At 39.0% G+C, this 25184-nt stretch overlaps 2 protein-coding genes across 3 annotated transcripts; both read left to right on the top strand.

Moving 5' to 3' along the window:
- The first annotated feature begins 1339 nt into the window (after window positions 1–1339).
- On the top strand, window positions 1340–17731 carry gspt1l (G1 to S phase transition 1, like). Of its 2 annotated transcripts, none has more exons than XM_072368239.1 (14): window positions 1340–1479; window positions 2689–2733; window positions 7261–7500; window positions 8253–8286; window positions 8381–8458; window positions 8556–8736; window positions 11382–11536; window positions 12743–12883; window positions 12981–13074; window positions 13705–13785; window positions 14541–14714; window positions 15082–15171; window positions 15289–15457; window positions 16735–17731. In XM_072368239.1, exons 2-14 carry the CDS (start codon window positions 2712–2714, stop codon window positions 16785–16787), a joined length of 1512 nt encoding a protein of 503 aa, XP_072224340.1. In that variant the 5' UTR covers window positions 1340–1479; window positions 2689–2711; the 3' UTR covers window positions 16788–17731. The 2 variants fall into 2 exon arrangements, with proteins under 2 accessions (XP_072224340.1, XP_072224339.1); XM_072368238.1 differs by having other exon boundaries at window positions 1340–1762.
- Window positions 17732–20251: 2520 nt separating this feature from the next.
- On the top strand, window positions 20252–22273 carry LOC140273276 (transmembrane protein 238). The gene is made up of 2 exons (XM_072368795.1): window positions 20252–20909; window positions 22185–22273. Exon 1 carries the CDS (start codon window positions 20359–20361, stop codon window positions 20896–20898), a length of 540 nt encoding a protein of 179 aa, XP_072224896.1. The 5' UTR covers window positions 20252–20358; the 3' UTR covers window positions 20899–20909; window positions 22185–22273.
- Window positions 22274–25184: the final 2911 nt, after the last annotated feature.

Below are 25184 nucleotides of genomic sequence, written 5' to 3'. Positions count from 1 at the left end.
TTAAGGCATTATCCGATTAAAGAGGATCCCTCATTAGTGGATTAATACATTTAAAAACCACCAAATAGACAGATGTACTTTGTTGGTATCTGAGTGCATGATAGAGTTTTGGAATATGTGTTAGAAATGAGAACCTGCTTAGTGAGGGGCTGTCTGCATCTCCTATTGAAATGTCATAGAGGATAAAATATGCAGATTTCTTGTAATTTCACATTTATTAATCTTATAGTTTTTAACTACGGTACTTGTCAGCACATCTTTACCTATACCCTTGGTCCATCTGTACTTATGTTGACTTTGTACATTTTTAAGTTATACACGATTTTAGAAAAACTGTGTTTTGTTTTGAGTTTCACAGCGTTGTGGTGGCTAGCACTGTTGCCTTAAAACAGACAGAAAGTTACAACTGAGGCCTTTATATGTGGAGTTTACATGTTCTCCCCATGAATGCATCTAATTAAACTCCTTTTAGGTTACATGGTATTTCTAAATTGACCATAGGAGTGAATGTGAGTGTGCATGGTTGTTTGTCTCTGAGTTGGCTCTGCGATGGACTCGCAACCTATTCAGGATGTTCTCCGTCTCTGGCCAGATGGCAGTTGGAGTAGGCTGATCCACAATCCTGAACTGGATAAATTGATTGATGGATGTATGGATGGATGGGTTCTGAATACCATTTTATACCATTTTACACAGCACCCAACTTGCAAATTGGTCGGTTGAGAGTTCTGAGTTGTTATTTCTGGACAATTTTTAATGATGATTCTTGACCATTCAGTTCTAATCAGTCTGTAAAGAACTGACTACTTACTTAATTATTGAAACTCTGAATTTCTCCCAGAGGTTTGCACATGCCTGTTGCTAGTCATTACTTTTGTTTAAACTCATGAATGAAAAACAAAGAAGAAAAAAGAAACAACAACGGGAGAAAGACTCATTTCACTTTCTGGTTGCTGCTGTTTTGCTATCTACTTCTGACCTAAAAAATCATCAATTTAAAAAAAAAGTATAAGGTACCTTAACTTTCCCAAAACAATGTTATGTATACAAAAGTGGTTAATGATAGTTAGTGATTTAAATTGTATTAATTTGCATAAAAGCATCGAATCTATTTACAAACTGCCATTGATATATCTAGGCAAACTACTACAAACAAAATCTACATCGAATATGCGGTCTCTGAAAAAGTCATGAACTACTGACGTTAACAAAGTCTTCTTGGTCTATGGGGGATGTAGTTATCTCCTTATCAAAACTCTTACAAAGTGAATGTTTTTTTGAGAAAAAGACTGCATATCCCGTCGTTCATCGCGGATAGCGACTGAAGGGACGCATTAGCTCACGCGGACTGTCTCTGGGAGTGCTGAGTCGAATATCCTCTCTGGCGTCCGGACCGACTGAAACCGGCAGCTGTGTTTCACCTGAAACGGAAAAAAATAATTACATTTCGAATTGGGAAGCCTCTAATCACTGAAAGGGGTGAGCGTAACATTGGGTTTTGGGTGGACTTTTACGTGGACCAAGAACTGCGTAGCTCAAATCTTATTCAGTGAAAATCCAAGACCCACGATGGACCCGAGAGACACTGCCCCTGATTCCTGGGAACAAGAGGACGATGTGGAGGCCACAATCGACCAACGATTTGAATCAGCATTCAAGAGCCTAAACGTGAATGCTAAACCATTTGTGCCCAATATAAATGCTGCCGAATTCGTTCCAGCTAGTGCCGTGATAGCACACTCGGGAAATGTCGATTCCGCTGGTGAGTGCAGTCACGTTGGGAGCTATGTAAGCTAGCAGCTAATGGCAACCTGGGCAGGGTAGCTACTAGCTCACTAGCTACTGTTCAGACACGCGTTTCTTAAAGCGCGTCAAACTAGCGAGCGACATTGATATTAAATGCTTTGTTGGTGGTGTTTTATCGTACGCTTAGTGCTATGTAACTTTAACTTTTGGTACTCTTGCTTCTAGAGCAGCCTTACAACTTTAAAAAGTCATTAACCCAACCGGCATTAGCCTGCTTCAACCAACGGGCGGTAAATTGCTAGCATGTTTCTCAGCTAGTGTGGTTTCTCTGTTGAGCGCCAGTGTCCCTCAGTGTGTAGGTGACGCGATATTACAAAGTAATAACTTACTCTAAATTCTACATAGCACAAAGCAAGATGTATTGTTATACGTTATTGTTGTTGTTGTGTAACACAAACTTTGCCTGACACTTAACAATGAATTGGAAATAACTTAGAGTTAACGTTGGTGTCTGTTGTGTGACGTGGATGTACTGACGGACTATTGGTCAAGAGTGGAGCAAAATGTGTCACTGGAATGCAGACCAGACACCTGAACAAGTCTTAATGGAGACTGCAATAATCATTTAAACCATTTCCCTTTTTTATCTTATGCCCTAAATACGCCGAGCTGTTTGAGATCGTTTTGCTTTTTCGTTTTGCGTTTTCTTTAGCGTGTCATGGTTCCACAATCTTTTATTATTGTCCCCATGAGTCCTACACATGAACACATTATCAAAAGGAAGCCGAAATGTCATCAGTTGGCTTTTTGAAGCCAAGTGAAAGCTGATTTGGGGACACAAAGTATATACTATTGGCTATAGTTTATTTTTTCAGTTATGCTTCTAAGCAGTGGAACTGGTTGAAGACTTAAACATTAACTTCAGCATTGTTTTTCTTTCAGTTGCTGGTGAAAAAATATCCACCATGGAGGTGTCACAGAGCAACGGTATGTATTAAGTCTGTTTTCACCTGGGGGCCCCTGTGTTTCATGTGATACATGCATGCTATCAATGTCTGTCTTATTGTTGTAACATGAGCAGACTTGCATTAAACCCTCCCAGGATTAACAAAGCGTGTAGGATAACGGTTGTCATATTTTAGATTGCACATATTTGTTTATGAACATGGTATTTTACTGGAATTACAAGCACATGTGTAATCTTTTGCACTTAAATGGTTTCAGTGTCAGAGCTGGTATCTGAATTAATCCAGCTCTTTTTCTTTTGACATCTTACAACCAGCCCTTGGCCCGGGAAACTGGTTCCAGGGCAACGCAAACTCTTGACTTGTTTTAAGTACTGCTTTTGTCAGGGGCTGGGGACAGACTTATGGTGACCAACCTAAACTTACAGTGTAGTGTGAAGTCTCTGCAATACAAAGGAGAACAAATGCTCAGCTGAGATCAAATAGAACATACAACCAGTGTTGGCACGTGCGTTTACAGTGGAGAAACATTGTCACTGCACGGATCACTCTGGTGGCTCTTTGGGCAGTGGAAAAGCAAACTGGTTCATTGAAGGCTCCAAAGTAGAGCCCGCTCTGAATTGACAGTTATACAAGACACAGTACTTGGTTCAGATTAGTTGATAAGCGACAACCAACAATCACTAATTGGTGAATCATGTAGCAGTAGAATCCCAGATTCTCTATGGAATGAAGCTCGATAAGGAATCAAAACATTTATTCAGGAATAAACACCACCTGGATTTACCCAGGTAGATGGTTAGGGGTAACGGTTCACAAGTTCTAGGTCCAGGGGCCTGGGTACTGTCGTGGTATGATTACCACCTTTCATGTGGGTTACCTGGCTTCAAATCCTGACACCCCCAGTAGGGGTCCTTAGGCAAGACCCCCTTGCCCTACCTGCCTACCTGGGATATGAGTGTATGTCGCTTTGGATAAAAGCTTATGCCAAATGCATAAACATAAACGTAGGTTCAGTAACGCTATGCCTTAAAAAAAAAAAAAAAAAAAAAAAAAAAAGGCTTTGCTCACTACCTGGCTATACTTAATGAGCAGGGTTTTTTTTTTTTTTGTTTGTTTTTAAACGGCCCTTCATGACAGGGACATATACCCAGTTGACAATGGCAGTATTCATCTGACTTCATTTGAGAAAGAGTGATCCTGGATGCGCAACACATAATTTTCTCATAGGAATTGTCCATAGCAGAGCCCAGAAGTTAAACCCTATTGAGCGTCTTTGCGGTTGGCTGGAGAATATTTTACACACATTATTTTCCCTTCATTGATACATGATCTTAGCTGATAGATGATGTAACAAGCTTATTGAAACAATGCCAAAGCAAATTGAATGAGACAGATGTAAAGATATATTTGTGATTGCCTTATTGGTGGTGCTGGTTTTTCACTGGTCTAGCTCTAACATGGCAAGCATTACCATTCCAGATAATGTTTTATACTTCTTTGCTATATCTATGCTGTAATCCTGATGCATATTTCCCAAAACCAGTTGTTGCTGTAACATAGACCTGGTTAAAGTCCATGCACAACACAGACTCTCAAACACAAAGCTTGGTGTCTTTTAGATGTGTAATGATATAGTAATTATGTGAGTCCTAGATTAATTCAATTTGATATGAAATATTAGTCAGATCTTATCATATTAGTTTCTCTTCTACGCTGTGCTGTTCCTGTTCTCATTTAAATGGTGTCTGTCATCACATGATAGAAAAAGTCTGACTGAAATGTGCACTTTTAAGACTGTGTTACTTTGAGTGTTTTGAGTTTGGCTGTATCTACAGGTAAGTGATAAAATAGCAAATGTGCTACTCGTTACCTTGCAGCCTGTTTGTGCTGACTGTTAAGGACAATTGAGAGAAAAAATGGTTCTTAAACTAACATATTTTCTAGATTTCTTGGTAGATGGGTATTTTGGTATCTGGTGATAAAGATGCTAAGTTGACAACAAATAACTTGCAGAGTTTGCAGACAGACACAGGAAGAATCAGGGTGTGGCTGCATGGTTAGCGAGATAGGAGAGATTCAAACATGGTTGAGATGTTTTTCACAAAGGGCAGAGACTAATCAAGTCTTTGGCTCTAGATTAGCTTTTGTACTGGTAAGAGTTGTATTTACAGTCTTTCACAGTTGGTCCTGCTTTATGCGTTTGAATTTGAAATTTAAAAAGTTAAAACCGGCTCCTTGACGCAATGTACAGATGTTCCCTACAGATGTTGTAAATAAGACACAGGCATATTATGGAATATTTAAAAAATATTTTTGCCTTTTGCTTAGAATTTGTTATTTATTACCCATTATGTTTACTTTTATGATTTATATCAATGTATTTAATTTACATGTGTTGTGTTTCTGTAAGCTGCATGTTCTTTTCATTTTATGTGACTGATTTGAAATCAAATTTGAGAAAGTTACAAGACACCCCCAGTTTTAAACTAATCTGATGCCTTCAGAAGTTTAGAGTTGCCTGTGAACTGCAACTATGCGTACTGGATTTGACTGTACACTTGTCTGTCACTACCAGGATTTGCTCTCCATTAGCTTGAACTTTAGTTATCTGCTCTGTCCGAGTCCCAATACCCTCCTCTGCTCATTTAAAAATTACTACTGATAACCATGGTAGTTGACAGAATGGCATTATCATTCTGCAGTAGTAAGACCTCATAAAATTTTCACTCGCATACTGCAGAAAAAAAACAAACAAACTGATGTGCTGAGTGTTGACAACAGAACACAGAATCTTGCAGTAGAATAACATCAGCCATTCTTTATTTAGTGGCAGTCCTACTCTGTCACATTCATTGGGAGTGTTTCATTATCACTTTGAACTAACATGTATTTTCTTTTGTGGGAGATAACACCACAAAATAAACAGGAACATTGGAGCTTGACATGAATCAGTCATTCAAAGTCAGATGAGTTGGATGCTGTTAAAGTGTGATCAATATGAACTATCCATAGTTGTGCTTATAGCTGTGAGATATCTTGTTTGTATAGTAGTTAAACTTCATATATCATTGTTTAAAATAACAGGAAAACTTTTACCTAGTATCTAGCCCGGCACATAAAGTTGCTCTGTTGATTAATTGTTGAAGAAGGGTAGGGCAGCTGTAGCGATTAAAGATTTTTTTCTCTCTTTGTCACACTCAGCACTGCCTCTTCTCATTCATTCATTTGAGCTGCTTCGTAGCTGCAGCTCGTGGCGTGCGCTGTCTCCCGAGCTGAACAAAGCTGTTTAAAGTTAGTGAATATTGTCTTAACAGTGAATGTGACACACTTCTAAATTTTGTGGGTGTTTTTACTTGTCTCAGAAAGGAATCGCTCTGCAACCATCGCATTGTACTGTCGTGTTTAGAATGGCTCTTTTCTTGCCACATCTGTCTTCTTTGCACATTCGATCTGAAGCTGGCCTGAACACTTAAAAGAGAACTCCAGTATTTTTAAACATAGACCTTATTTCTGGCATGAAATACATTTATCTACTCACCGAGAACAGTTTAGCGAAAGTCGGCATTCTTCAGAAGCTATTTAGAAAACTCGCGATCCATACAACAGAGTGAATGGGGCATAGACGATGCAGCCTCTAAATGAGGCATTATCTGTCTTTATTTCACCAATACTTTAAGACGAATGAATGAACGAATGTGAACTATAGCTCTGTTAGCTCATAGCTGCTGTTATGTGGCTACTTGCGGTTATAGGAGAGCTAACGGAGGGATTTCTACACAGGCACTCTACTGTGTAGAAATCATTTAAGCTTGCAGTGCTTGCTGTGTCCCGTCAGTTGATTGAAACTGCATGAATGGAGTTTTGGCGTCTTCACCGACAGTAACAACCACTGCTGTTGTAAGACTTAAAGTTGTGTTGTACCTGAGATAAACAATGTTCAGCGTTGCAAATCCACCCAAAGGCCCTGGGTAACTTCAGGTCCCGTCCCCCCCCCCCCCCCAATGGATAAAATTTCTTCCTACTCCCAAGTTGGTTCATTTTTAACCATTCAATGGAAATGTGTCTGATTCATAATTGGTTTTTGTGGCTTTTTAAAAAATCACTCTGTTTGCCTTGACAGTGCATGGAAAATCCGGCTCATATTTTAGGGTAATTCTACCATTACGATGTAACGCTGGTTATTAGCAGGTTAGTGTAAGCTGATAACTTCAGTAAATCAAACTCACTTGAATTACTTGAGAGAGTAGCTGGGTAAACTTTTTTTAGTCTATTTTTTTTTCTTTAAATGCAGGTTTTGTTTCCTGATTTGAAGTCAAATCCCAATAGAACATGTAATTGTTTTTCAGTAGTTCAGTTCTAAACTTCACTTAAGTGCCATTATAGTTAGTCTTGAAATCAATATTTTTATTTGCTCTTTTTCCGCACAACTGACTGCTGTACTGAACAGTAAGCTTGGTCATTTGTGACCAAAATGGTTGTTGTAATGTTTTAGTGATGGAGAAACTGAACAGGTGAAAGGGAGTAAATGATATCTATTGTCTCGTAGCTCCTGTAGAGAATGGTGACACAGAGATGACCACAGAAGAACCATGGGACCAGAAAGAGACAGAACCAAGCGAGGAGGAGCCAGGAGGCGGAGACCGAGGGCCAGGGGAGTCGGTGGTGGAAGAGACTGCTCCAGAAATGATGGAGGAAGAAGAAGAAGTGCTAGTGCCAAAGGTTCCACCTGTACAACCAGATGCCCCCAAGAAGGAACATATAAATGTTGTGTTCATTGGACATGTAGGTCAGTGCCAAACACCTGTCAGTTTTATTAAATCAGTAAGTAGAGGATACAACTTGGGGAGAAGAATTTTGCTTGCTCTCATTACTGTTTAAAACAACAAACATCAGAATAATTATCACTATCATGAGTGTGACAAATAAAAAAAAATTACATGAGACACCAAGGGTGTGTAATTCTGTCAAGAAATGCCATCAAATGACATAAGTGTTGGTTCATCTGTTCAAACTCCAGCTCTCAGCTTTAAGTAAAAATGACAGGCTTTTTCCAGTTTTGTATGAGCAGTCAAGTGGGTTCAGATTAAATGAATACTCACTTTTATAGTAATTTTCTTTTTGCAACCAAAACTTTTTTTTCTCACTTGCTTGTTCCCACGAAGAACTTGCATGCCACTCACAAGCAGGAAACTGTTTTAAGTCGATGTTTGAAAAACCTCTGAAAGAACCTTTGAGTTAGACTCAATTTTTTTTGTTGTTGGTTAAGGAAAATGAGAAGTCTGCAGCTTCTTGGTTTGTATTACCCAGCAAATACTGCTGAAGCATGATTTTTTTTTCTTGAATTTTCATTGACATGGCACATCCTCCATTATGTATATTGATGCTACCACAATATTGTGCAAGTTGAAAGAGTAATAGCCTGCTAGTTGACAAAAGTTCCTATTTGCCAACAGCAGCACTGTGCTGTACTTTTAGGGGTTCTCATATGGCATTGAACTGAAAAAGTAATTTCAAGCTCTCTCTGTATGTATTTCCTAGATGCTGGAAAGTCTACCATTGGAGGACAAATCATGTAAGTAATCAATCTTTTTGTTAATGAGATATGATATTGTAACTTCAGGTTTTTCACATGAGCAATGCTTTAATGTGCCCCCTCTCTCCTCCAGGTATCTAACAGGCATGGTAGACAAAAGGACCTTAGAGAAATATGAGAGGGAAGCAAAGGAAAAGAACAGAGAAACCTGGTAAGTGGTACGACTTTGTTTCTTTTGGTCTACATCATGGAACATGTTCTATGCTATTTGCCGAAGTCTGTGAAAACATCACATCGTTTGTTCTTAGGTATCTGTCTTGGGCGTTGGATACCAATCAGGAGGAGAGAGACAAAGGCAAGACCGTCGAGGTGGGCCGAGCATACTTTGAGACAGACAAAAAGCACTTTACTATCCTTGATGCTCCAGGTCACAAAAGCTTTGTGCCCAACATGATTGGAGGTGCATCACAAGCAGATTTAGCTGTTCTGGTGAGTAAAGGAAGTTAAAACTGTTGCAGTAAAGTAAACTTAACTACTGTAAATTCTGAACTATAGAGCGCACCTGAATATAAGCCGCAGTTTCTAATTTTAAAAAGAAAATCCATTTTGTACTTGTATAGCCCGCACTGGATTATAATCTGCGGGTGTCCACATTGTAATATGAGATATTTACACAGAAAGATGTTACACGTGAGGATTTTTAAACTTTTAATTAAATGTGTATGGTAACATAAACAAATTAATACTGCAAATGTTTTTTTTCCCCGAACAATGCCTGTAACGCTGATGGTTTTAATTAAAACACCTATCGGCAACGCACAAATACGTGGCGTACATGCTTTTTACGCCACTGTAGCCTACCAGGAAGTCATTGATCGCCTTCTTCATCTTCCTCGTGCGCACTAAAACCATCAAAGTCATCTTCTTCAGTGTCCGAATTGAACAGCCTCAGAACTTTGTCACTCACTTCAGACTCTTCGTTGTCGCTCTTACAATCTCATCTCAGATTGTTCGCTTTTAGTTTAAAAGCTGCATCATATGCATTTCTTCGTTTGTTTTCCATATTGAGGGTGAGCACAGATGACCGATTTACAATAATTTAGTAGTGTAAGTGTGTGTGATTTATCGTACAATTTCTGTGGACCACTGTTAACTATTCGTTCTTTTTATTTGTCTAATATTAGGAGGCAAAATGTTTTTGGCAGCATGAAAAAAAAAAAATCATATATTAGCCGCACCGTATTATAAGCCGCGGTGCTCAAAGCCTGGGAAAAAAGTAGCGGCTTATAGTCCGGAATTTACGGTAAACAGAACTCATAAGTTAAAGAGATTTTTTGGCTTAATAGTCGACACAGTTTGTTAAAGAAAGCCCATTTAATCACCCTGTAGAATGACATACTGTAAGTAGTTTCTGTGCAGAAAAGTTGTCCTACATCAGCATTGAATTAAAATTTTGCTTGGTGAAGATATTTTAATACTACCCACAACGAAATGATGTCACACTGATGTGAGCAGTTACTTGAGACACAAGAAGAAGAAAAAAATTCAACAAAAACAACTTGATCTCTTTTTTTTTGTTTTGTTCATCAACTAAGTACTAAGAAGGTACTTGACTTAGATGCTTTAGACTTTGTGTTCATCATAATCAGAGATGCATAAATATATCACAGAAAACGATTCAATACATACACATATGCAGATGCATGGAGTAAGATATGATTCAGTATGTTTTATTCAGAGCAATTTGATCAGTTTGACACAGTTTATAATGTGATAGAACATAGCACATAACTGAACTATAGCTAACGGTGGGATTTCTACACAGGCACTCTACTGGGACCACTTCATCCACACGCCCCCCTGGAGCACAGTTTATTTACTCCTTTCTCTGTGAAAGTTGGCTAACTTCACACAGAGTTTGCTACTGCTAGTTTTGTGCAACATGGCAGGATATTTATCAAATTTTGACAAAGTGAACGACGACTTTGAGTTCTTACCGGAGTGAATGAGCTGTGCTGCAACCATGCGTGTCGATGAAGTGGTCCCAGTAGAGGTGTGTAGAATTCCCTCCGTTAGCTCTCCTATAGCTGCAAGTAGTTGCATAACAGCAGCTATGTGCTAACAGAGCTATAGCACACGTTCATTCATCCATTCGTCTTAAAGTATTGGTGAAATAAAGACAGATAATGCCTCATTTAGAGGCTGCATCCCGGCCCTGTTCACTCCGTTATATGGATATACGCCGATCGCGAGTTATCTAAATAGTTCCCGAAGGACGCCGACTTTCGCTGAACTTTTCTCGGTGAGTAGATAAACGTATTTCATGCCAGAAATAAGGTCTAGGTTTAAAAATACCGGAGTACCCCTTTAACAGAGTTGCACATGCATTTTGAAATGTATTATAACTCCTCACATGCATGAACTTTTAATAAACTTCTTCCACAAATTGAAACTAAATTGCCACGGTGTATGGCATTATTTTCATACAATGCTTGCATATCGTCCGTGTCTTATCAGTCACTCTACTGCCATTTATCATTTCCGCTGGGTACCCAAAATGCTGCCAAACAAATGATTTGAAAGTGGCGGGGGCGTCTTCAGTGGTAATACCGGTATTTTCCGACGCCATTCTGGCTGCTTTCTGCTTCCCCTTCTGCTCCTCCTCTTCTTTTCCTTCTCCTTCTTTAGGTTCTGACAGGCGAGACGTAGCTAAGGCGCATTACTGCCCCCACAGGTCACAAATAGAAGTTTGGATAGCTCACAAATCTCGTGAAGCAGATTATCGTCGCAAATATCGTCGAGCTTAATCTCGCGAGATCTTGTCACACCACTTATCCATATGATTACACACCTTAATCACGCTATTATGAGTTTTCATGGCATCTTCACACACTACTGTTGTACGACACAGTTCCTCGCACCCAAGTAATGCTTCCTTTTTTTCTTTGTTTGTTTGTTTTGAGGGAACTGGGTGAATTAAAGACTTTGAATAGCACGAAAAACAGAGTTGTTGCTAATCGAAAACCAAACGAAAATGATTTCCTGTGATTTCAGATAGTATTTTCATTTGAAATTAAATGCGTTTTGGGAAAATTGCTGTACATGTCCCTCAAACAAACTGTCTCGTCCCATAGGTGATCTCTGCAAGGAAAGGCGAGTTTGAAACTGGTTTTGAGAAAGGCGGACAAACACGGGAACATGCCATGTTGGCCAAGACTGCTGGTGTCAAGCACCTGATTGTTTTGGTGAATAAAATGGATGATCCTACAGTCAACTGGAGCCTGGAGAGGTGGGTGGATGGAACATGTTTCCCATCAGTGCTAATGCGCCTGATGATTTTTTTAATTTTTATTTTAATCCAGTTAACCGAGTTTCAGTTTGAATTTTTAACTTTTTAAATATTTAAAATTTTTATTTTTTGAGCAACAGGGGCACAGGTGTCTACATGAAGTTAATAACTCAGTTTTATTGTAATTTAGCCATTAATTCAATCCGATGGCACTCCCCACTGACTATGTGCTTAGACTTATCGAACTGGTCTTGCAGAATCTTTAAAGGTGTCGTTGGTTTGAGTGGTGCGTTCCACGATGGCCCATTTCCCTCAGTTACTACCGTCCTTGCTGGCTCAGAGGCCTATTAGTGGTGGAGCAACTTCAAACAGAAAGATGGTACTTTGGAACATGTGCGGAGCACCTTGATCCATTTGAGTGTATACATGTGGAGTTATTCAGTCCTAAGCCACATTATCGGGAGCGTTGGTATGGTTTTACTCGTACTCTGTATTCATTAAAGTGTTCCGATACTATAGAACCGTTACCACTGTGACAGGAGCTTAATTTTCCTGCAGTTTATTTGTGAAAGTTAAAATGTTAAAACAATATTTTGCACTAAGAGTAGTTTTATATTACTAAAATGCACAAAGTGCAGTTGTATTTAGGTTGAATATGCCTAAAGAAAATAAAATGTGTTTAATTGTTAGAATTGTAATGGCCTTGATTAGTACTCATATTGGTACTCGGTTTTAAAAAAAAAAGTGGCATCGGTGCATCCCTAGTTTTGAGAAGTTAATCGGATTTTGATTTGAACAAAAAAACTTTTCTATGTAAAATTGCTTGAATCATTTTAAATTTCAAGCCTGTGACAAATGTGTTGCACCCAAGAAAAGCAAGTTTAACCTATCAAATGGTTGATTGCTATTTTTTTCCCAGATAAAATAGTTATTTTAGTTAACAGTTTGAAGTTTGTGGAGTTAAATCCTTTGGTTTTCCAAGACCTTTTTTTTCTTAAGGAAGCGCATTATATCATGAGTTGAAGTGGAAGAGTCGGTTGTAATTGTATATTTGTTTTGAGAATATTTTCACTTAAAGATCTTTCTTTTGAGTGAAAATCTTTATTTTACCACAGAGATTAATATTTGTTAGAATATGGATGTTTTATTTTTACTGACGTGTGTGAGTCTTCATCTGAAAAAGATTGAACTTGTCTGAAATCCTAGGTATGAAGAGTGTAAAGAGAAACTAGTGCCATTTTTGAAGAAAGTTGGCTTCAACCCGAAGAAAGACATCCACTTCATGCCGTGCTCTGGGCTGACGGGAGCCAACTTAAAGGAGCCCACTGACATGTGCCCCTGGTATACGTAAGTCTCTGTTTAGCATTTCTATACTGTTGATCTGGTGACAGTAGAAAAATGTGTTTCCTGTCTCTGTTAACATTTGTTTTATTTAAATTTATAGAGGCCTACCATTCATTCCACACTTGGACAGTTTGCCAAATTTCAACAGATCAAGCGATGGTCCGGTCAGATTGCCCATTGTAGATAAATACAAGGTAATATTCTTTTTTTTTTATAATTTCTTTTAAAGCCTGGAGTTGAAGTAAAGTGGATAACTGCTTCTGATTAAGAGGGACCCCATCTTTGTTGTTGCAGGAATTTCCCAAAAAAAGCAATCCTGCAACCCTTTTTTTAATAAAGTTGGGACGCTGTGTGAATTTAAATGAAAAGCATTTGCATTATTCTGTTGTTCACACTGAGCACACACCCTTCCCTGTTTGTTAAAGACTGCCTCCCTGAGCTCACTGTTAGTATTTTAATACTGGACTGTGAAATGTGTGGATGTTACTAAATCCTTGCATTAGATCTTACTCTGCATCACTAATTTAACTCTTTCCTCAGTGACTTTCTTTGTTTGGGAGTTTATTATATGTGCCAATATTCTTTTTTTAAATAATTAATTTCTGCTTTGTTGAAGTCAGACAAAATTAAATCTGGCTTTTTTTTTTCTTCTTCTTCTTTTTTTGCAGTGGATTTTCAATCTATGATGAATTCTGTAGTAAATATCTTCTTTTGAAAAATGCAGGATTTGTCAGCAGTTAAGCAGTAGATAAAACAGATTTCCTGGCTTTAATGGATGCAAACATACTGTTATTCTCTCCCTTTCTGTTAATCTGTCTCATCAGGACATGGGGACTGTGATTCTGGGCAAGCTGGAGTCGGGCTCTATCAGTAAAGCACAGCAGCTAGTCATGATGCCAAACAGGGTAAGATATCCCGTGAATATTTTCTTCAATTTGCTGTTGCTAAAAGTACAGTCCAAAAAGCAAAAACCTGGCAAAAGTTATATTTAACGTTCAAAGTCAAAGTGCTCCACTGACTGGCTGTAATTTGATTTAAGTGAATTTTATCACAGAATTTGGTTTATCCGTAAGGTATAAAGTAAAGAGGGGTGGTCAGGGTTGATGTGCCCCAAGTCGACAGCAGAAGTAGTCGCATACAAAGTGGTGTGTGTATTTTACCCCTTATTTCTACCGTTGCACGGTTTTGTTTGGTCTTTCACACAGCTTAATTTCTTAATTCAAGAGGCAGTTAATGTACAAACCCTGGCAAATAATATGGAGTTGTCAATCTTCGAGGATGCAGTTTTATTTTGATATTTGGATTGGCCATGTTTGGTGGTAATGGGAGAGCTGGCATATGCTGTTCTACACACTTGCCCTGTTGTCCCCCTGATTCTGCTGGGTTAGCATGTTATTTGAAAGCGCACACTGATGTGATGCTGTGCCACTATTATTTAGTCAGTATGAACGAGAGGTAAATGTTAGCAATGCCTGCCTAATGCAGGCAGCATTCTGCCGTTCTGGCACTGCACTATAGTGAAAAATGATTCCTGCCATTCATAAATGAGAGCATTACCTCGGATCTCTCATTACTTTTAACATCACAATAGCAGTTGTCATTTGCTTTGCGTCTCTTGTGTCATCCTGCGTTTTTGTGCCTGTTGTTTCTTGTCATGCAGCACGTGGTGGAGGTGTTGAGTCTCTTATCAGATGATGTCGAGACAGATGATGCTGGGCCAGGGGAAAACCTTAAGCTGAGGCTGAAGGGCATTGAGGAAGAGGAGATCCTGCCTGGCTTCATCCTGTGTAACGCAGAGAGTCTCTGTCATTCAGGGCGCACCTTCGATGCCCAGGTCAGTCCACACAGCAGCATCTCTGGTAAATGAACTCTAAACATTTGAGTGTAGTAACAGTTGGGGAAAAACTATTTCTGTGCCGAGGGAAGCTGAATGACAAACTTTTAATGCAGAGGTTCCTGCAGTTACTCTCCAATATAAAGTTTAAGCAGATCTGGCTCAGGAAGATATACCAACCAACACCTGTGACAGTGTTGATGAACTAGAAGCCATTTGGAGTTCATATCCTCACTGAATTATCAGTGACTCCATCTCAGCAGAGTGCCGTTGGAGCTTTAGTGTCTGACATCAGCAGTGGACATGCATTCCTTATTAATGATGTTCGGATGTTCTCTCTCCTGATCGCTACATCTCTTCTTCCCAGATTGTCATCATTGAACACAAATCCATCATCTGTCCAGGTTACAATGCAGTCCTTCACATTCATACCTGCATTGAGGAAGTGCAAATTACAGTAAGACTGTGTTAATGTTGCTCATCCCCTTTCAAACTGCCTCCAAAAGCAATTTGTTGAGTGTTTTTCTTCCTTCTCAAGTATATGTGTTGGATTCTGTTGTTCCTCTTCTTGTAGGCCTTAATCTGTTTGGTAGATAAGAAGACGGGAGAAAAGAGTAAGACACGACCTCGATTTGTCAAACAGGACCAGGTCTGCATTGCCCGTTTGCGCACAGCAGGAACTATTTGCCTCGAGACCTTTAAAGAGTTTCCCCAGATGGGACGATTCACTTTACGGGATGAAGGTAGGTTACTTCCAGGTGGCCATCCGTTGGGGAACGTATGGAAATAATCGGTCTGTTGTGTGAAAAGAAAAGGTGTAAATGCTGTGATGGACATGATCATGATCAGTAACTGTGGGGTGTATTGTTACTTTGTTTCCATCATGCATCCATACTGTGATTGGTATGATGGTGAAGCTTTAAACTGTATGGTATGGAAAATATTTACAGATCCTGGAGAAACAAGTTGCTGTTACTAATGGGGATACAACTAAATAATTCAACAATTTGTTTTAGTCACTGAATCCTTGCAAAAAAAAGTAAATGACTAGAAATGCAAACTCATTAATGAAGGTTTATGTGATATATGTTGGGTACCAGTCAAACATGTGGACACATTTAGATTGAGATCTCTTGTGCCTTTTAGCCCACACTGGGAATCTATTTGTGATTGACTAGAACTTTTCATTTAGACTTCAGTTTTTGTCAACATTGCTTCATGGTTTATGAAAAAGGGCCACAAGAAATGTAAAGTAGATTCAAGGCCTGTCCAAAACGAGATTATAGCTACACTACAGTGATCAATTTAAACCGATTGCTGTCAATATTGTTTTCTAATATGTAAGTGGGGGGATGGAGTTAACTCTACAACTACAACACTATGACAGCAGTATTGGAAAACGATATTGTTGGATCACTTTCAAAGCTATTTGATGAACAATGAAAGAACTGACAGCATATCATAATATAGCCAGGATCATCCTGGTCTGGACTACTACTCATTGAATTTTCAACTAACGTGATATAGGACTGAAAGTTACACAGACAAAAAACATCAAATGACCTGTAATACACTGTGGTGCTAACAGGATCTTAATTAGTTCTTTACTGATGTCCTCTCACAGCATCAAACTGATGCCTACGCAACTGTACTAATTAAATTTGGCCACAAAAAAGAGCAAAAGATTCTCTTAACTGTAAAAATGTTACATGGGGTATTGGACCATTGGCATTTAAGAGTGTTGTGAGACTGATAAGAAACAATAAGCTTATCTCACAGCAGCTCAAGAATCTCTGTTCAACTTAGATTCAGGAGTTTGAGTGTTTGGAGTCAGCTGTTCACTGACTCTTAGATCCATGGTGAACATTCGATTTGTGATGCTTCTTGTCATTTTCAGACTGGAGCTGTGAACAGTATTTCAGCCCATGCTTGCCTGGAAATGTTGAACAAGATGGCCAGTAGTCTTTGATTAAAACTTTGGGCAAAAAAGCAGAGGTTGATCATTTTGTGTTTGTGTCAGGTAAAACCATTGCCATCGGTAAGGTTCTGAAGCTGGTTGCTGAGCGGGACTGAAGAGGCCCCAGTTGTCTGAGAGTCTTGAGGAGAAGGAACGAGTGGAGCTGGATCACAACCTGTCTCCACTGTCATCAGTGGTGACAGCACCTCCCTGTCACGGCCCTCTTCTCCGTGTTGAAGATCAGCTTCAGAAAAATCAGCTAATGAAAAAGAAACCTGTTTTTAAACAAAAGACAAAGATGATGTCCACAGGAGTCAGCTTTCTCATATTGAGAGCTCTGTTATGCCATTCTGGGTTAGCCCCCTCCACCTCTCCCCATTCCTACTCTGGTCGACTCATTACATGATTTTTTTTTTCTTACCCTCTTCAAATTCTTTTATTTTTTTCTTGCTTTGAAAAATGACACTGAGAAATGGCAGAAGTTATATCCATAAACATGTGGACCAGGATTTCGCTTGGAGTTAAAAAAGATATTTCCAGATGTAACTTGCAAATGAAATTGTTTGAAAGAACTTAACCAGTTGGAACCAACTGTTTATCTTGGGTGTACATGTTTCCCTTTGCTTTTACCCAGTTTTGGTTTCTCGTGTGGCGTTCTGGCAGCGTGCTTGAGCGTGTTCAGATGTTATTAAAGCAAACAACTATGACAATAAAATTATAAATTGGGAAAACAAAGTGTCTTTATTGCTAGAGCCCATTCCAACAGCCAGCCTCTTATTATACTGTTCATTGTTAAACAAATTCAAGTTCCACAGCATCTTTCATGTGAGTTAAAACTACAGGTGGTCATCCTTAAAAGGAGCTTTACCGGTTTCTTTTTTTAAAGTATAATTATTCATGTTTTTTTCACAACTATGTAACACATCAGATGAAATCTGCCTGACCTGTCAGACAAACCAGTACAATCACTGAAATACTGCAACTTGCAATGCAATAAGTTTAAACTCACCAAACCTATTGGTATCCACTATTATGTACTAATATAATAAAGTATTTTCTATTGTACTCCTGTTTTAATTATTGGATGTCACACTTTGCTCTTAAATGGACTGTTGTAATTTAACAAATACATTAACAAATTTATTGGAAATATCACTTAAAATCTTGGGGCTTATTGACTCATTGCTTATCGTCATTATGCATTTTAATAACCCCCCCCCCCCCTGCCAATTACACTGTAAATGAGGTCTTGGGTTTCCTTCTGTGAAGCCGCTTTAGTTAAAAAATAAATAAATAAATGAGCAGTGTGTTATACATTGAGCTGTAGATTGTAATTCTCCATGTTTCTGTGTCTTTGGATTTGTTAGTCCACTATTTACATTTTCCCTGTGTGCAGTCTCAAATGAGCTTGGACTGAGCTTGTCAAGTATTTTCTCTCCTTGTCTGCTCAGACACTAACCACCATGTCCACGCTCAGGGTTGTGCACACAATGATCTGTAAAACCTAAAGACTTCTTGCCATTTGAATCTGTACCTTTCAACATGACATCTTAATACATTCCACCTAACGCATCAAACGGCTATAATTATTTGTTTCATTTGTTTTAAACAACTTTTTTTTTCTCCTTGTTTAAAAAAAAAAAAAAGACTCAAAAGTTGGGGCTGCATGGTGGTCAGCACCAGGTTCAGCTCCCGGCTGGGGCCCTTCTGTGAGGAGTTTGCATGTTCTGCCCGTGTATGCGTGGGTTCTCTCCAGATACTCTTGCTTCCTCTGTCCAAAAACATACATGTTAGGTTAACTGGTGTCTCTAAATTGTCTCTGTGTGGCCCTGTGATGGACTGGCGACCTGTCCAGGGTGTACCCTGCCTCTCGCCCGATTACCGCTGGGATAGGCTCCAGCCCCCCCCGCAACCCAACCGATGGATTAAGCAGGTATAGAAAATGGATGGACTCAAAAGGGTACTGCAAATATTGCCATCAGCATATATTTGTAAAATTGCAGTTTGTCAGTTTGCTTTTCCACTTAAAGGCTTTAGTTCACTAAATTTCATGATAAATATTTCAGTCAGAAGTCTGAAACTGCTTAACAAGGTGAGCTCTTGATGACACATCAGGCTTTCGAGCGACATTGAGATTGATATTTTCATGTGGCTCCACTGATTGGAAAAAGCCTCATAAGGATGCTACCACAACATCAACATGTAATCCATTTCTTTAGTGACTGATTTCATAAGGATAAAATTCACAATCCAATTTTAATGTTCCTTTTTCATGTCAACTATAGTACTTGAATGCCAAAAACTTTGAAGTTCAAAGATGAGTGTTCCAAAGATGGTTCCTTGTGATGTTAGTATGAGGACGGGCCAATTATTGTACATGTTATCAAGCTGTTTACTGTGAATTGATCAAATGAAATCCTGTAGATGTGGTCCAATATATTCTGACATCCTTGAACAAAGTAAGACTTAACACTGTCACGTCACAATGTCGGAAATCCTGTTGCAGATCCGTTAAATTAATTGAAAGAAGGCTTCCACTTATGGCAAAAGAATCTGAGAACATGGTGCTGGTGTACACACCGCATACGGTGAAGCTCAAACCATCAAGACAGGAAATGGTGGCCAAGAAAGCGGAGTGAGACAGTATACACCACTGTAACAGGCCTCATTTGTTGCTTTGGTACAGAGAACAAACACCAGCAGGTGGTGTCTTTGCTAAGCTCACTGCTGCAGAGTAATTAAATGTGTCTGCTCATTCTCTCTGTCATCACAAGTTACCCTCCCTATATTAAATTTTACACAGACTAAAGGCCTAAATATTCCAACAGTATTTGCAGCCTGTGGTAGACGTTTTCCAAGCAATTTCCAGCCATGCATGAGGCAGACATCTCTCAAGTCAATTTACCAAGGAGAACACTTGGGCCAGGTTAATTGACTGTCAAAGATTGTGTGTGTGTATATATATATATATATATATATATATATATATATATATTTATATAAAGAGTTGGAACACTGTGGAGCAAGGCAAACTGTTAAAGAAAGAAAGACAACAACATGAAAATGGAGTTACAGTATGGAGTACTGAAGTCAAGACTGATGGGGGGAGGGGGTGATCTCTGTGGAGTTCTGATGGGAGCGGTGGTCCAGCAGCAGTTTGAAAATCAGTTCAATTCAATTCGTTTTTCCATAATGTTAGTTGCTGTTAGTTATTGTAAGCTTGGCCATGTGAAGTGTCCGGCATAAAAAAAGTTTTGAAAGAGTTCTGTTTCTGAGCGTGAGCACTTTGATACATGTTGTTGCTCTTATTTGTGTTACCTGTATCTAATTACAGCATTTTAAAACAAGTTCAGGGATTCAATACAACTTTTTATCAATTGTAGAAAAAGTTTCAAGTTGCGCATTTTTCAAAGTAACGTGTACTTCTACAGTAATGCTCACTCCCCACTGCAGGCCTGTAGTTTTAAATCCTGTGACAGTGCTTGGCCATTACAGAAAGTGTAATAATTCACCAGCCAGGTGCTTCCAGCCCCTCCTCCGGTGAGCACCACGCCCTCCTCTGTGAGGTGAACCTCCGCAGGTTAACCTGAGCGGGACGCAGCGCCACACCTGGCTCACCTTACAGCCTCGCTGAAACTCAATGTCGCGACACAAAGCCTCCTGGAGATAAACGGTTGTTCTTGAAACATGGAGTCAGCATATCGGGGTCTGGGTCGCTGTGTCTGTTGTTTCTGGCTTGCAGTAGCCTTTGACATTGTGGGACTGGTCGTACTTCTCATCGGTGTGTTTGCGAACGTGTTTTTCTATGACCTGCTCATCTACGCGGGCGCCATCGTCATCTTCTTTAGCCTCATCTGGTGGGTGTTCTGGTACTCTGGGAACATTGAAGTGCCGCCATCAGAGCTGGAGGATGATGTGGGACTACTGAAGAAGAAAAAAGGTGGTTTGAGTGGCATCGGCGGCGTAGTAAGAAGCTTCTCCGGCCGCGTATCCAGCGGCATAAGAAACTCATTCCGCAGAAACGGAGGACCAGCCAGTAGCCGCGCGAGTCGCACGCAGAGGTCATCAGCTGAGCTACCAGTGTCCTCACAGTCTGCACAGGTTACCGTTGCCATGGCAACGATTCCCAGGCTAGAGAACACCCCACAACCTACTTTCCCAGTTTCCCAACCGTCAGGCTATGACGTAGAGATGCCGCACACAACCACGGAGACTTCACCCACATAGCAGGCAGACAGGTGAGGCCTATCGCACTGTCACATGCACTTTATGGTCCTCTAAGATTATAGTTTCAATGGCTTCCTCACTGTACCTAGACTGTGGGTAGTTTCGGATTCCAGGAAAGGATAAATACCCTCATTTAATATTTATTTTCTTTGCTTGCTTATCATGAGGATGCCCATAAATGAATATGTAGGGCCTTGCCTCATGTCCCAGCAGAGCTGTAATACAAAATAACCACACGGTCGATCATCTGAGTTCATAATTAGTCTGCTCTGAACATCAAAGTTCTAAACACCATCACCAACAGTCTCCAAAGATCTCAAAGCTCATTCTACACTTACACAGCAAAGGACACAGGTATTGCTCTCAAGCTACTCAGCAAACCCTCATGTGTCACTTATTTAGCTTCTCAGGCAACTCCTGCAAAACCTAATAAACCCTACGATGTCTTCAGTAATATGTTTACCAGGTGTAAAAACCCCAACTTGGTTAACCACACAATGTGACAAACAAATAGCCTGAAAAAGTGCTTTGATGGAAGGGTAGCACAGGCACTCTGCTGAAACACTAACCAAAGAGAGGTTGAGCACCTGAAGTAAACCCTCTCTCGTTTAAAAAAAATGAAGTTTAGAAGATGCAGTGTATAATTAAAAAGGTATGTGTTGCAGCAATAGTACTGAACCTTTCCTTCCTTGCATGTTTTACCAAATGTGGACATTTAAACCCATAATGGTGCTAAATGCTCTTGTACTGTGACATTAAAAGTCCAGTGATGGTGCAGAGGAGTGTAAAAGTAGTAAACCTGAACAGTGTCCAAAATATATTAAAAAGATTACATCAGACCACTCTGTGATTAGTATGTTTTATCGAATGTGAAATGCCTTGAAAGTGTTACTTTTGAGTGGGATTCCTAAGGTTCAGTCACATAAATGGGCTTCATGTCATACTGTATATCAATGAGTAATTCCAGAGCTATGTAACACATAGTGTGTGTACAACGTTGCTTGCTGTCAGTCTGATGATGTTTAAATGTGGAACTAAAAGAACTTCCTGAAACTATATGGCAGTAAAATTCTCTTATCGCTGGATAACCATTAACCACAGTTGAAAAACGAGCTCCTAGTTTAAACAGTAATTGTAGCAGGCTTACCTGAAACTTCCCTAATGACCTTATCATCCCTGGACTGACTTAAAAATGTCTATTTAAAAACACATTGAAATGACGTTCTAGTCAGTATATATCAATACTTAATCAATGATGATCTTCCATTCATTTTTTCCCCCCACAGATGACCGGTTCCTTGCAGTTCCTGGTCCACAAATGTCTATTGTTGATTCCAGTGAATACTATTACATTTTTCTTTCTTTTTTTATTTATAATGAATGAGTCATGAATTTGAACATTTTTCCATTAAAGTTAGAGAAACTGACTGCTTCTAAAAATCCAAACCAGACCAAAAATGGAAGATAGGCCGGTTTTTTCATTTTCTTTTTAACCAACAGATATTTCTGTTGTAAGTTTGCATTTTTGTATGAACTGGACAGACTGTAAACATGTACAAGGTCCTGTGTGGACAGCCTTTTACATCAAAGTTCAAGCCATTTTTTAATGATTGTAATATGTTGATGAGGACTGTTGTGAGACAAAATGTGATTGAACTTTCTTGTGATGTTTTATAGAGTGCATATAATTTATTGTCAGGTCTCTTATGAAATAAATCAATGATGATTTAAATAAATGTAAATTAAATCTTAAATTTTTATTTCACATGGAGTGATCTTAGGCATATTACATCATAACACATCACTTATTGTAATGTTGTAACTGACATATTTTAGTGAGTATATTTTAGAAATGTTTTTTTTTTTAATATTCAGGAACCAGAGAAGTGGAATAGGTGAGGTCGTGTGACATATGTGTTTAATGTTGGTTTGGTTTGAATGAGGAAAAAACATTGAAAAGGAACAACAAATATAAGGGCTTTGTTAAACTGAAGTGTTTTGTCATCAACACCAGCTCTCAATGTCTACCTTTATTGGACTGCAGGAGTTGCTCATTGTTTTAGAATAACTTGTTACTAACTCATGAGCTAAGCTTTCCTTTTTGGGTGTCTGTATTGGAGATTTTTTGTTAACAGAATTACTGATCTTTATATGCAGTAGAGGTTACATGAGAGTACAGGGGCCGGCACTCCATTCAGTATCAATCACAGTGTAACATGGGTGATAATTAGTTATACAGGTTATACTGTGCTCCAGAGGAATACCAAGCAACCTCACTGTCATACAAACTATATGACTTTCCCTTTGATTTCTGACATTAACAGCCTTTGATTTAAAAATTTCATCAATTTTATTTGAATGTATTAAGCATCAAAATCCAACACGCTGTTTAGGTGGTATATGATGTAAATGGAAAACAGGTGTAGCTAGTAGTTGGTGTCCTTGTTCCCACCCACTGTGATAACAAGCATTAGTGTGTAACCTTTGGACCAAGCTGATTTTATGATACTGCAGCAGGACCCAGACTGTGGCCAGGAGTCAATAAGAGGGTGGATTTGTTGTGTGTGTGTGTGTGTGTGTGAGAGACTGTGTGTTAAAGGAGAGTTGTGCCTGTTGAAAAAAAAAATCACTTCCTTACAAAAGCTGTATTCTGTCTTCTTTTCTTCAACCATATACACTTCATAGAAGTCTATAAAATTATTTGCAGCATTGAAGGTGGAGAAAAAATGTAGACATCAAAAGTAACAGAAACCGTTTTTTGTGACATCATAGCTGTTAGATAAAAAGCTTGGACTTTGTTGGTGAGTAGTTTGTAGTGGTTTTGAAAGATTCAGTTTCACCTGGACATAGGTCCCGCCCCAAGCAAATGTACAGATTATAGCTAAAGGATGGCCACAGTATCAGTAATGTTCTCCTCAGTTGGCTGTAAAAAAGCACTGTTGTTATTACTACATTTATTTATTGCAAACCATGGCCATAAAAGAGTTGCACATGCCAATCAACAATAGTCAGATCACTGAAAACACAAAGCACGATTGTTACTAAGGAGTCCATAATGTTAGGAAAGCATCTACCACACCATTGCACCTCCACCAACCAGACCAACTATCTGGACAGTTGACACAAAGCACGTTGGGTCCATGTAATCCTACTGTTGATGACTTCCGGTTGTACCACCGGTAGCCTCAGCAGAAATTCATTTTTCAGACTATGCTCTTGGTTCTAGTTAATCTCTGTTTTCCACACAAGTCACAGATCACACGGAAGGGTTTGATTAATATGAAATGATCATAATTTAAGTGCAAACGACAATAAAATCATCACGTCTAAATAAATTAATGAACTCCAACAAGTCTGCTCTCTCCATCCACTTTTCATCAATTAAATCTGTTCGGTTGCAAATTTGATTCCACACTCTTTTCAGTGGTGCCCTGTTCTTATAGTCAGACCTAAACATCTACTGCTATTGTATGACTGTCATAATCACTCACGCTATTCTTAACTCTGCTGGACATTTATAGCAAACCTCTGATGTACAGGGCCAGTTTGAAGTTGACAAAAAGCACAATTATCTTGCAATTATTCAAGCCTGATATAGAATCTATTTCAGGCATCCCCCTAGCTTTTTTATATGGGTCAAATCAAACTCTTTTATTGGACTTGCACAATGCCTCAATTGCTACAATTTGACAGCTTTTGTAGGTTTGGTTTGAAAATCTCACTTTGGCGCCTCCCAGTGGTGATATCATACAACAGCGGCACGTTGGAACATAATAACAAATATGAAGCATAAAATATTGAATATTTGATTAGATTTTTAGGTATGTGCATATGTGGTCCGTAAAATCAGTGGAAATGTGTTCAAATGTATCGTTACAATCCAATGTTGTTTTAAATCAACTGTCAATCTTGTGCTGTACAGCATAATTTGAAGAATTGTATTTTTATGTAATTACAACTGAGTAGCCCTACTTTTGATGAGCAGCTGTTCGAGTTCTGTTATTGTCTGTGCAATTTCCCAAGATCTGTCCACTATAAGATAGCATAACCTATTTCTAGAAATGTTATATGCTTAGATTTGTATTCTTTGTTATTCAAACAAAATAAGTACTAACTTAAGAATTATGCAATTGCATTTAGTAGAAATACAGCTTCGTGATAGGATCTGGAAGCTTTTAGACAAAAGTGCATTTCCAAAGAAGGGGCCACCAAGTCTTCACCTATTATATATAAATATGAACAAAAATGTGTAAACCATTATGCTATCCCTGTATCAATGCAATAAA

The sequence above is a fragment of the Leuresthes tenuis genome, unplaced genomic scaffold, assembly GCF_036924035.1.
Source record: "Leuresthes tenuis unplaced genomic scaffold, fLeuTen1.0.hap1 SCAF_17, whole genome shotgun sequence".
NCBI lineage: Eukaryota > Metazoa > Chordata > Actinopteri > Atheriniformes > Atherinopsidae > Leuresthes > Leuresthes tenuis.
The sequence above is the reverse complement of the archived record's forward strand: the minus strand, read 5'-3'. Positions and strand labels throughout refer to the sequence as shown.

Coding starts and splice junctions, on each gene's coding strand:
- gspt1l (XM_072368238.1), top strand. CDS start 1,570: ATGGACCCGAGAGACACTGCCCCTGATTCCTGGGAACAAGAGGACGAT. Junction 7,501..8,252: donor TGTGTTCATTGGACATGTAG/GTCAGTGCCAAA, acceptor TGTATTTCCTAG/ATGCTGGAAAGTCTACCATT. Junction 11,537..12,742: donor GTCAACTGGAGCCTGGAGAG/GTGGGTGGATGG, acceptor CTGAAATCCTAG/GTATGAAGAGTGTAAAGAGA.
- LOC140273276 (XM_072368795.1), top strand. CDS start 20,359: ATGGAGTCAGCATATCGGGGTCTGGGTCGCTGTGTCTGTTGTTTCTGG.